The 13,774-nt window shown below is 32.7% G+C and overlaps 1 protein-coding gene across 11 annotated transcripts in view; it reads right to left on the bottom strand.

Annotated features, from left to right (window-relative positions):
• Ccdc18 (coiled-coil domain containing 18) overlaps window positions 1–13,774 on the bottom strand; it is a 118,478-nt gene that overhangs the window by 61,285 nt on the left and 43,419 nt on the right. For all 11 annotated transcript variants that reach the window (XM_078026747.1, XM_078026744.1, XM_078026745.1 and 8 more), the window contains 4 exons: window positions 9,957–10,091; window positions 9,714–9,791; window positions 4,013–4,129; window positions 1,355–1,522 (listed from right to left, as the gene is read on the bottom strand). In XM_078026747.1, the coding sequence (XP_077882873.1) occupies window positions 1,355–1,522; window positions 4,013–4,129; window positions 9,714–9,791; window positions 9,957–10,091 (498 nt within the window). The remainder of the gene's footprint in view (window positions 1–1,354; window positions 1,523–4,012; window positions 4,130–9,713; window positions 9,792–9,956; window positions 10,092–13,774) is intronic.

The raw sequence follows: 13,774 nt of genomic DNA, 5'->3' as shown, positions 1-13,774 counted from the left end.
GTGTTGGCGAGGATGTGGGGAAAAATGTACACACCTGCATTGTTGGTGGGACTGCAAATTGGTGCAGCCAATATGGAAAGCAGTGTGGAGATTCCTCTGAATTCTGGGAATGGAACCCCCATTTGACCCAGCTATTTCTCTCCTCGATCTAAACCCAAAGGAATTAAAAACAGCGTACTACAGGGTCACAGCCACACCAATGTTTATAGCAGCACAATTCACAATAGCGAAACTGTGCTACCAACCTAGATGCCCTTCAGTAGATAAATGGATAAAAAAAACGTGGCGTATATACACAAAGGAATATTACTCAGCAATAACAGAGAATAAAATCATGGCATTTGCAGGTAAATGGATGGCACTGGAGAAGATAATGTTAAGTGAAGTTAGCCAATCCCCCAAAACCAAATGCTGAATGTTTTCTCTGACATAAGGAGACTGATTCATAGTGGGGTAGGGAGGGGGAGCAGCATGGGAGGAATAGATGAACTCTAGACAGGGCAGAGGGGTGGGAGAGAATGGGAAGGGGCATGGGGGTAGAAATAATGGTGGAATGTGATGGACATCATTATCCAGAGTACATGTATGAAGACACGAACTGGTGTGAATATACTTTGTATATAATAAGAGATAATAAAAAATTGTGCTCTACATGTGAAATATGAATTGTAATGCATTTTGCTGTCATATATAAATTAAAAAAATAATAAAAAGAAGAAAAAATAATTCAGATAAATTTGGCAAAGAATGAAAGAAAAAAGGTCAGTGCTCTAGTATAATAAATTCTCAAGAGCTCTTTCACTAAAGTAATAACTTTGTTCTTATTTTATTTATTTTTTATTTTATTTTTTGCAGTGTTGAGGATCAAACCTAGGGCCTTGTGCATGCAAGGCAAATGCTTCTGTCACTGAGCTACCTCCCCAGTCCCATAACTTATCCTCAGAACTAAGTAGGAAGAGTATTTTCCTTTGGGAATTTTGTTTTAGTATACTGCTTTGCCATTTCTTTAGAGAATATCACACCATGTGCTGATCCAAAATGTCAACATTAGAAGAAATAATGATCCAGATAAGTAATATATTTGGGTTCAAAAAAAAAAAAGAGAGAGATTGAGTAGAGAAGTCTAAATTATAACTAAATTGTGGCTGCAGTATTAGATAACAAATATGTGGTGACAGAATTAGATATTCAGGTCAGATTATGGAGGATTAGAACTTCATTTTACAATATCAATACAGAATATTTCTTATCATGTGAAATATTTAAAGTTAAATAACAATTTCTATAACTAAAAATTTGTTAATGATTTTTAAGATTTCTATTTCATAAAATAAAACCATCCAATAATATATACCTGTTTTTCAAGTTTAGTCTGAATATCTTCTAGCTCTCCATTTCTAATTGTCTCTTGCTGTAACATTTGCTGCTGTTGCTGAAGAGTATGCTGTAGAATAACATTTTGTTCAGTGGTCTCTTGAAGACTGTGATTTTTTATCTTTAGCTCTTTCTGCAAACAGTATACCTAACAAATACATATATTTCTCATTACAATGAACTGTTTCAAATAAAAAGCAATAAAATGTCAAATCTGTCTTAATTATCCTCATTTATTATGTGGAGCAATTGTCGTGAGGGTCAATAGTAGTCACAGTTTATTACATAGAAGGGTGGGGTTCATTTTTCTGATGGAAAGGTATATTATAAGGACCTGGTTGGTGTCTGGAGATGTATCTTTTAAGATTGTCCTGTGTGATTAGGTTATTTTGGCTGAGGTACTGAAACATGCTTTCTTTCTGGGAGCCTGCAATTATTTTGATACTTACAGGTTGGTCATTATTCATATCTGACCTAACCCATCCCTACCAAAAAAACCAGAAAACTCAGAACTTCGGAATCATAAACAGTCTTCCCTAGGCAGAAAAACTATACCTTTTGTCATATTTCACTGCATTGGAGAGGAATATGCTCTATATGACTCCTCCTAAATGAAGTGAAAAATATAGATAGCTATGGATTTCTCTACATTTCAGCTAATGCACTTTTTCTGCTTTGTGATAATAAATCACTGCCATGAAGTACTGCAAAAATATTAGTCAATATTTATTATTAGGTTATTGTTGTTATTTATAAAAGACTATTCCAGCAAAGCACCCGGGAATATTCTTGCTCCAAAAAACCCATACAAGGAATAACATTATCAGCTGAGAAATTTCATTCGTTCACTCCAAATATTTAGTATTTGAATATGCTGGTCTCTAAAACTGATTTAAAAGATATTCTTAAAATTATCTAGTAGCACTAGTATTAAGAAGGGAAAAAACAAAAACCAAAAAAACTGTCCTTTGCCATAATAATCCAAATCCTAAAAACCTGCTAACAGAAATCATTTAAAAAATAATATAAATAACCTAGCATAATTTAAAATATATTTTATAACATTTTTCACCTCCTCCGACAATAAGGCAAAGTTTTAATTAAAGATGATATATATCAATCTAATTATAAATGATGTGCCCATTTAAAACCATAATTTACAAGACAGCAGTAAATGTAACATTTTATAAAATGAAATTAAGTTTGAAAATCACATTGCATCAATATAATTATGAAAAGATAAATGAAAAAGATAGTACCACAGAGAAAGGTGTATATAAATTCTCTTTGAAAGTTTTCCTATCATTGTTTATGTAATAATTTTTTTTAAATGAAGGGAAACAAAGCTATTCCTTTAAAGCAAAGACTCTTTCCAGAAGAAAGGAATTTTAATTCCTTGCAAGACATAGCACAATAGAATCATGACGTGGTTCTTTTTTTTTTTTTTTTTTTTTAATTATCCAGCCAATGAACACTCAGAAGGATCATAAAGGACTTAGGAACCACATATTCTTTGCTCATGAGAAAGAAGCTCTTTTGGCTTTGAACTCATAATCCTCCTGCCTCAGCTCCCCAAGCTGCTGGGATTGTAGGCATGTGCCACAGCACCCAGCTCTATATCTAATTCTTAATTCTTCAGACAATGAGAAGAAACAAAAACAAAGTAGAAAAATTTTGAATAATTTCACTCTAAATCTAAATATTACTTATTTTATATTAGATGTTATTTATTTTATATTAGAATTGCTCTGTGATATTAGTAATTTATCTGATTCTCTAAACAATAAATAATTAGAATTTTAAGAGAAAATATATATATAATATTTTATTTTTCAGTTGTAGTTGGACACAATACCTTTATTTTATTTATTTATTTTCATGTGGTGCTGAGGATCGAACCCAGGGCTTTGCACATGCTAGGCAAGCACGCTACCACTGAGCCACAACTTCAGCTCCTATATATATATATATATATATATATATATATATATATATATATATATATATATATAATATTTATTTTTTAGTTGTAGTTGGATACAATACCTTTTTATTTATTTATTTATTTTTATGTGGTGCTGAGGATTGAACCCAGGGCCTCGTATGTGCTAGGCAAGCACTCTACCACTGAGCCATAACACCCAGCCCATGGTTTTATATTTTAAGTTGCACTGAAATAAAGGTTGTTCTTTAAAGAATATAAAATTTGGAATGTACATTTTAATATCAGCTACGGAAGAATATAGTATATTAGGGGCTAGAGATATAGCTTAGTTGGTAGAGTGCTTGCCTTACATGCACAAGGCCCTAGGTTCAATCCCCGAAACCACTAAGAAAAAAAAAATACACCATAAAGTATCTTAAAAATAACTCAAAGAGGCCGGTCATGGTGGCACATGCCTGTAATCCTAGCAGCTGGGAGGATGAGATAGGAGGACTGCAAAGCCAGCCTCAGCAAAAGCAAGGCGCTAAGAAACTCAGTTGAGACCCTATCTCTAAATAAAATACAAAAAAGGGCTGGGAATGCAGCTCAGTGAGCAAATGCCCTCTGTAGTTTAATCCCTGGTACCAAAAATAAGTACATAAAACTTAAAGAAATCACATGAAAATTGTGCTACATATAAAGGAAATAACTTACCTCTTCAGATTTCTTCTTCAGCTGTTTTTCAAACTTTTCCTTATTTCCTTCCAATTGATTCAAATGCAAGGCAAGCTCTTCCTTACAAATTTCTAATGCTGAATCTAGTTGTCTAACCTAAGCAAGGAAAAGGGAAGGGGGAAAAAAAAAGGAAAATCATCTAATATAATGAATGCTTATTACACACTCAATATTTTACAAATTTATCTCCTAAAGTTTACCTCACTGCTTCAAACAGTAAATATACAGTCATAGTTAGAATATAAAATGTTATTACAGAAGAGATAATATTGAGAAAACTAATTCTTTGTAAGAAAACAAAAGGGAAACCAGAAAATGGAATACTGAAGAATAAAGAAGTGATGGACAAATAGAGGACATTCTAGGAAAAGGAAGTATTCAGAGAGGAAGGCACTGTGAAAGGGAATGGAGAAGCTGGAAGGAGGTTAGAGTTATCAAGAGTATAAAATTGTAGGACATGGTCATTGAATAATAAGAATGATAAGATAAACTGGAGCCAATTATCAAGAATCTTAAAGTCAAACACTTAAAAACATTTTCTTAAAAAGGTAAAGCAGTCTTTAAGCACATTTTTTAAAGCTGTAGATAGACACAATATCTTTATTTATTTTTATTTATTTTTTTATGTAGAGCTGAGGATCAAACCCAATGCCTCACGTATGCAAGGTAAGCGCTCAAGCAAGCCCTCAACCACCAAGCTATAACCCTGGCCCCTAAGCACACATTTTAAACCCTCTTAAACAAGAAAAATAGAAAAGTAAGAACCAATTTACAAATCAGCATATTGTTAATGCTGTTAAGATAATATTTTGAAATGCTGACATTAATAAGTATATGAAAATATTTAATTCAAGCTCCTCAATTTGTACATATGTTCCATATCCCATCTATTAATAATATTCTTGTCTTAATCCTTTCTTTTCCTTGTTGTAATTCTGAGCTTCTGGAAGTGGTTTTTCTTTTTTCCTTTTTAAAAAAATTCTGTCAGAGGGCTGAGGTTGTGGCTCAGTGGTAGAGTGCTCGCCTAGCATGCACAAGGCACCGGGTTCAATCCTCAGCACCACATAAATGTAAAATAAAGATATTGTATCCACCTAAAGCTTAAGAATAAATATTTTTTTAAAAATTCTGGCAGAAAATTGACCTGAGGAGTGTTTTTTTCTCTTATTGCTAGTAACATTCAAGGAGGCAGCCTTCAAAGTGTCAAAGAAATCTCAACAAGACAAGGAGAAAAAGAAAAAAATGTTCCACTTGCAGATATTAATCTCCATCATGAAATTATCCTTGCAACTCTTATTTCTATTTTTTTTAATTTTTAATTTTTTTATTTTATTTATTTATTTATTTATTAAAAACATTACAAAGCTCTTGACATACCATATTTCATACATTTGATTTAAGCAGATTATGAACTCCCATTTTTACCCTGTATACATATTGCAGATTCACATCGGTTACACATCTACTTTTTTACATACTGCCATACTAGTGTCTGTTGTATTCTGCTGCCCTTCCTATCCTCTACTATCCCCCCACAACTCTTATTTCTAAAAGGGGAATCTTGAACTGGGAATGGTGGAACATGGCTATAATCCCAGTTACCTAGGAGGGTGAGGCAGGAGAAGCCCCAGTTCAGTTGGGTTCATTTGCTAGCCTGGGCAACTGATCAAAAGTTTATCTCAAAAAAAAAAAAAAAAAAGGGTTGGGAAATGTAACACTAGGGATGTAGCATAGTGGTGGGATAACCCTAGATTCAATTGGTTTGACCCTTGTTAAAAAGTTTTAATGCTTCAATGGGTTATATCCAATTGAAATATAGATTTTAACTCAGTAATAGGTTAAGGACTTGGGGGAGATAAGGGAAATACTTACAGATCAAAATTTAAAAAGGCACTCACTTTCAGGGTCACACAAATACTAGCTCTTTATGTGTATAATCCTAAGAGTGTCTCCTTAAATTTTGCACTAATGGCATCTCATTTGATTTACCTTAGTTCCAGGTCTGCAGCATAGCCAGATATTCTGCAAGTCTAACAAGTTCCCAGGTGATGCTGATGCTACTAGTCCATAAACCATACTTATAGTAGTAGTGTTATAAAGAACATTTTCAAAACACTGGGGAAATTTCATTATGAACTATATTGAATGATGTTGCTGAATTTATGACCTTCTTTAAGGTGTAGTGTGACCCCATAACAGAAAGTTTCTGCTCATGGAAGATGCATGTTTATGTATTCAGGAAAATTAAAAGTATTATGACATGTACAACCTTGTCTCAGGTGGCTGGCAAAAAAGAAGTATTTGTGTAGGAGGAGGTAGGTGTACACACAAGCATGCATGTATGTGTGCATAGAGAGAAATGAAGTGAGTGTACCTAGAGTATAATGGACAATGAATCTGGATGAAAGGTACACAGATGCTCCCTGTAGTAGTATTTCAAAATTTTGAGGGTTTGAAATTTTAAAAATATATTTAAATTAATAAATTAATTAAAATTAATAATAAACAAATTTTGATGGGCTTTCTGATTTAATCAGAGCTTGAGAGTCTGAATCACATATGAATACATTGTGCACTGTATATGCATCCCTTGCAAACATACACATATACGAATGAACGAAATCAAAACATACTGACAGATATACATGTATATAAAGGCATGAAGCCAAAGAAACTTCTCAAATACCATCTGGGGACAAGTAGGTAGGGCTTTAGGCTGTATATCTTCAACAACAGCAATTAAGCTCTTCTGTTTATTTTTCCACTTAAGATTTTTTTTTTTTGAGGGAGCAGGGAAAACATCCAGAGTAGAAAATAAACAGAAAACAAGAAAAATACCTTAATACCTCCCTTACTTTATTTATTTATTTTTGGTACTGGGGATTGAATCCACATCACATGCATGTTAGGCAAGTGGTCTAACGCTAAGCTACATTCCCAGCCTCTAACAATAGAAAATAAATGAACAAAATCTTAAGAAGTACTGGATCAATTTTCTGTTTAAGAGGCAACATAATTTGCTTGATTTATTGGTCTCTTGTTACCTGTTTAGAATTTTATTATCAACTATAGCTATTATTAATCATAATTTTATAATTGATACAACTTTAAATTCATCCTCTTAACTTTCCTGTTTATAGAAAACTCATAGTACTTCCTTGCAGAGAACAACTGAGGCATGCAAGGGGATATAGACAAAAATCATAAAAGGAATAATGACATAATTAGGAAAAGTAGGCTTCAGATTTCTGTTTTGATGCTACAGATAATAGAGGTTAAGAATCATTTAAGTATAACTTGAATCATGGAAATTCTGCTTCTACATTTCTTTCTTATTTTGATTTTTTACCCAAACAGCAAACCTGTTAAAGGTATTAAAGGAATAAAATACAGCATCAGATTTCATTCCCTTACTAATTTTCTTTCCATCACATACCTGGCTTGAAATATATGGAAATACCTTACTAGATAACTGCCTAGATGTTTAGGTAGTTTAATGAAGTCGCTATTTTGTGTGTGTGTGTGTGTGTGTGTGTGTGAGGGGATTATTTCATGAAATAATTTCTGTCCTATGACCTTTATATACTAAAGATTTTTTTTTTTTTTGGTACCAAGAATTGAACCCAGGGGTGGGTGCTTAACCACTGAACCACATAAATAGCCCTTTTAATATTTTAATTAGAGACACGGTCTCTCACTAAGTTGCTTAGAGCCTTGCTAAGTTGCTGAGGCTGGCCTTGAACTTGCAATTCTCCTGTGCCCAACTACTAATGATTTTTCAATGTTAATGAACTTTGAGATTTTTCTTACATGAGGAAATAAATTGAGATGGCATTTACTATTAAAGAATTGAGAATGTCATAGGAATAGTTATGAATAAGCATAATTATACTTACATGGGCATACAGTCACAAAATGAACTAAAAACAAAACACCAAGAAAAAGTAAATAATGTATTTTTTAAAACAATATGATAGAATAAGGTAGCAGTATATTTGGACATATCAAATTTGAACCTCTAAAAAATGCAAAGGAGAAAATATTGAATATATAAGAGTTTTTCCCATTATCCACAGAGGATATATTTTAAGAACCACAGATAGTACTAAATCCTATATAAACTATTTTTTCCTATAAATAAATACTCCAATGTAATGCCCTTTTGATCTCATCTAAGCACTTATCAGGCAGTATGGCTGTAACATTTGCAGTTTAAGGTACTACAGTAAACGAGCATAAATTTCTTTTTCCTTCTTTAAAATTTCACACATAGATTTGTCTTTACCATAAATCTTAGCAACTTCAGCATATAATATTTTTCCATTTCTTATTAAATCCAGAACTTTCACCTTTTCCCTTAAAGGAGAACTTTATACCTTAGTTTGGGCAAATCTGAATTGCCAACATCACTACTTTCATAGATTAGGATCACTATTAAATAAAGTAAGAGCTACTTAAACATAAGCACTATAATACTAGTTCATCTTATAGCACAGATCCTAAGTGATTAATGGGCAGTTAGTACAAACTAAGTGGATACAATGAGAAAGAGAAAATGAAGCACATGGGGACAAATACAAGATTTCATTATACTACTCAGAATAATGCACAATGTAAAACTCATGAATTGTCTCTCAATTTTTCTAATATTTTTGAACTGCAGTTGAATACATGTAACTGAAACCATGGAAAGTGAAATCACAAATGAGATGATACTGTATAATAATTAGTTATTAAATTTTGAACTTAGCATATGCTAAGCATTTTATATATCTAGTTTTGTTTAATACACTGCTATTCTTCTGAGGTGTTGTTATCCCTATCTTAGAGAGGAAAAAATTAAATTTCAGATAGCTTAAATAATCTCAAACTAAGTTATATCGAGTTAACAGGCATCTTGAGGCCAAAAGTGAAACCCAAGGTAATTCAGCAAACTGGTCCATGTTTTTAATCATTAAGATATACTAGCCACAAATCCATATTTTAGCTGAAAATTATGGATTTATCACTTAATTAACCTTACAGCAGAACTCGTAAAAAGAAGCAAAACTAGATTTACTTGCTTTGTTAATTCTTTACTGGTAATGCTAATAAGTTGCAATTATAGCTAAAGTTAAAAGACCTTTTTTTTTTTTTTTGTGGAGTTGGGGATTGAACCCAGGGCTTTGTGAATATCAGGCAAGCACTCTACAAAGTGAGCTATCCCCAGCACAAAAGACAATTTTTTAATGGTTCAGAAAATCATAGGACCAAATAGGCTAGATAATCCATAAATCACATTATCAACTATCAAATGATTAAGATTAAAATTCAACGTAAAGAAAATATGCTGCTGGGCATAGTGGTGCACTCCTCTAATTCCAGCAACTCAGGAGGCAGAGGTAGAATTGTAAATTCCAGGTCAGTCTCAGCAACTTAGTGAGAACCCCATCAACTTAGCAAGACCCTGTCTCAAAAAAAAAAAAAAAAAAAAAAGAATGAGGGATATAGCTCAATGCTAAATCACCCTGGGTCCAATACTCAATACTAGAAAAGAAAGAAAGTAAACATAACAACAGAAACAAAGTTCACTGAATCAAGTCAAATCTTCAACAATTAATCAACATTTATGCATATAATTTTTATAATTTATGTGTGAACTGTCTTCAATAAGAAAAACAAAAAGTATTAGCATACTAGCCTTGATTGTTTCTTCAGATACTTGATTCTGTAATGCTTTCAAAGCTTCATCTTTCTTCATATTTTCCTTTTCCATTTCCTGAAAACGGGAGGTGGGGAGGTGTGGGGGGAGAAGTAGGAAAAACATAGTAATATGAGTAAACATTTTTACATTTGTAAAGGTTATTACACAAGTGATTTGATTAGAATTAACATATGTCATAGAAAGATAAAACTATTAATACTTTTATAAAGATGACCTTACCCCTTTGCTTTCCGTCAAGAGTCTATCTAGTGATTCAAGATGATGTTGTTTACATATTATATCTTGTTGCAACATCGACATAGTTTTTTCTTGTTCTTTAAATTGTTGGTCTTTTTTCTCTAGTTGAGCTTCAAGCTAAACATAAAATCAGGATTAATTTTCATATTATATTTTTAAAATGTTTCAAACATTTTCTCCTATTAAAAAAACGAAATGGGGCTGGGGATGTGGTTCAAGCGGTAGCGCGCTCGCCTGGCATGCGTGCGGTCTGGGTTCGATCCTCAGCACCACATACAAACAAAGATGTTGTGTCCGCCGAAACTAAAAAATAAACATTAAAAATTAAAAAAAAAAAAAAAAAAAACAAACGAAATGAATGGTTAGAGATGTAGCTCAGTGGTAGACTGTTCCCCTAGCATTTATGAGACTCTGGGTTCAATCCCCAATAATGAGATGCACATTTTCAATTTCAGTAGGTATTTCTTTTCAAAGTGAATCAAGATTTACACATTCATTAGACGTATGTAAGATTTCTCACTCCCCACAACTTCACCTATAATTGGCATCATCCAAGTTCCAAAAAACTTGGAACAAAATATGAAATTACTCAATATGCATATATTTATGTATATATATCATGTAGCTATACACAAATAAATAATGTTATATCTAGTGATCTATATATATCACACATCCATCCGTCCATACAATAAGAATATGGCAGCCACAGGATTAACAGGAATATATAAAACCATGAAATGAAAATGAGCAAATGAAAACAACAAAAGGACACATCAGAAATTAGAGGCTTTTTAAGCAATTTAAGATAATATTGAAAAAGTAGTATTTGCAAGTTAAACTTCCTAGTATGCAAACAAGGAAAATAAATTCTGGATCCTATTAAATAAGGAGAAGGAAATTTTTAAAAAGAGGGTTAAAATTAACTCCAATGGAAATTTCAAATATAATGTTTTCCTAGAATTTCTGCCACTCTCATATTAATCACTGAAGAAACCCTCAGGGATGAACTCATTTGAAAGATATTTTTTATCTTCTAAATCAGTAATCCACTTTTTAAGGACCTATTATAAAATAATTTAAAATATGGAAAACAGCTTTACAATAAAGTTGACAAAATATTAAGTCATAATTCTGAACAGGAACAACTCAAATGGCAACTATTCTATAAAATGAAGTTATTAAAAAGAATGTTTATATTGGGTGCGGTGGTGCATGCCTGTAATCCCAGCAGGCATTGGGGGGCTAAATCAGGAGGATCATGAGTTCAAAGCCAGCCTCAGCAAAATCGAGGTGCTAAGTAATTCAGTGAAACCCTGTCTCTAAATAAAATACAAAAAATAGGGCTGAGGGTCTGGGATTGTGGCTCAGCAACAGAGCACGCCTAGCATGTGTAAGGCACTGGGTTCCAGCCTCAGCACCACATAAAAATAAATAAATAAATAGGGCTGGGGATGTGGCTCAGTGGTCAAGTGTCCCTGAGTTCAATCCCCAGTACCAAAATACATGTGTGTGTGTGTGTGTGTGTGTGTGTGTGTTCCTCAAAGACTAGGAATAGTCTTCACTATATGACCTAGCTACATGACTCCTCAGTATTCATCCTAAAAAATTAAATTTGTCATAGTAATGATACAAGTATACCCATGTTTGTGGCAGCCTAGGCATCCACCAACAGATGAATGAATAAAGAAAATGTGGTATATGTATACATACAATGAAGTTTTATTCGACTATAAAGAAAAATGAAAGTATGTCATTTATAAGAACATGAATGGAAATTGAAAACATGTGATAACCAAAATAAGCCACTCTCAGAAGGTCAAGGGTCATATAGTTTTCTTTTATATGTGGAAATTAGGGAGAAAAAAGGAAAAGAAAGGTTGTAGGGGCAGAATCTCATGAAAATCAAAGAGAGATCAGAATAGAGGAAAGGGTGGAAGGAGAAAAGGAAAAGGAGAAATACTGGCCAAATTATATTGTGTGCATGTATGAATATGTAACAAAGCCCATCATTATGTACAACTATAATGCCCCGATAAAAAATGTGAGCCTGCACAGTGTCGCACATCTGTAATCCCAGTGGTTCGAGAAGCTGAGGCAGGAGGAACAGAAGTTCGAAGCTGGTCTCAGTAACTTAGTGAGACCATGAACAAATTATTAAGACCCTACCTCTAAATAAAATATATATCTTTAAAAAGGTTAGGGATGTGGCTCAGTGGTTAAGTACCCCTGGGTTCAATCCCTGGTATTAAAAAAAAAAAAAGTGGAAACATTTTTTTAAAATAAAAAACTCGTGTTTATTGACAAGTTTTGAGAGTTCTTTATTTACGTTTTTGCTGGATATGGAATTTACAAATATTTTCTCCATCCTAGCTTATCTTTCATTTTCTTTCACAGCATAAAACTCTTTAGTATTGGTGTATTCCAATTTATCCGTTTTTTGTTGTTGCTGTTGTTGTTTTTCATGGTGGTTTTAGTATCATACCTAAGAACTCTTATCCTAACCTGAGGTCATGAGTACTTTCTTCTAAGAGTGTTACAGTTTTTAAAAAAATTATATTAAAATCTATGACCCATTTCTTTTCTTTTTTTTTTTTTTTTTGTGGTGCCAGGGATTGAACCTAGGGCCTTAGGCATGCAAGGCAAGCATTCTACCAACTGAGCTATGTTCCTAGCCCAGTCTGTAACCCATTTCTAAGCACTTTTCATATTAAGGTATACATTCATCGAGGGTCCATTATTTTGTATCTGGATGTCAGATTATTCAAGCATCACAGGTTGAAGGACTTAACTCTTTTGAATTGCCCTTGTGCCTCTATCAAAAATCAAATGATCAGAGCTGGGGATATAGCTCAGTAGTAGAGCACTTGCCTTACATGTACAAGGCCCCTGGTTTAATTCCCATAGTTGAAAAAAAAAAAAGAAAAATCAAATGATCACATCAGCTGAGTCTATTTCTAGACTCTAATCTGTTCTTCAGTACCTATCTATTTGCTAATATCATATATTTAATAAAAATCCTGCAGCATAAGTCCTCCAACTTTGTTCTTTTTTAGACTTGCTTTGGCTGTTCTAGTTCCTTTGCCTTTCCACTATGAATTTTAAAACCAGCTATGTACCTATAAAAGTACAAATTTTGACTAGAATTTTGATTGGAACACATTAAATTTATAGATCCATTTAAGGTTGACTCCCTAAATACTTCCAACCCAGAAATGGTATTTCTCTTCATTTACTTAGGTCTTCTTCAACATTTTGCACATATAGATCCTCTACATATTTGTTATATTTATATTAAGCATTATATTTTTGGAGCTATTATAAATAGTACTATTTTTAAATTCTTGGTTTTCAATTGTTCATTGCTAATATACAGAAATATGAAAGCTTAAAAATTTATTTATTTATTTATTTTTTTACTTGTAGTTGGACACAATACCTTTATTTTTACTTATATTTATGGGGTACTGAGGATCAAACCCAGGGCCTAGCACATGCTAGGCGAGAGCTCTACCATTGAGCCACAACCCCAGCCTGAAAGTTTTAAATTTTACTGGTTCTTTTTAGTTATACATGACACTGAAATTCATTTTGATATAATTAAATAATATTCATTTTGATATAATTAAAAATATATATATATCAAAATGAATTTATATAAAATATAACTTATTTTAATTAGGAACCCATTCTTATGGATATGCACAAGAGTGGGATTCACTATGATATAGTAATACATGTACACAGGAAAATTATTAGAAATGTTTTTTTCTTTTTATTTAATTTTCAGTTGGCAATGG

This window comes from Ictidomys tridecemlineatus, chromosome 11 (genome assembly GCF_052094955.1).
Source record: "Ictidomys tridecemlineatus isolate mIctTri1 chromosome 11, mIctTri1.hap1, whole genome shotgun sequence".
Classification (NCBI taxonomy): Eukaryota; Metazoa; Chordata; class Mammalia; order Rodentia; family Sciuridae; genus Ictidomys; species Ictidomys tridecemlineatus.
Note: the sequence above shows the minus strand (reverse complement) of the source record. Positions and strands in the feature narration are given on the sequence as shown.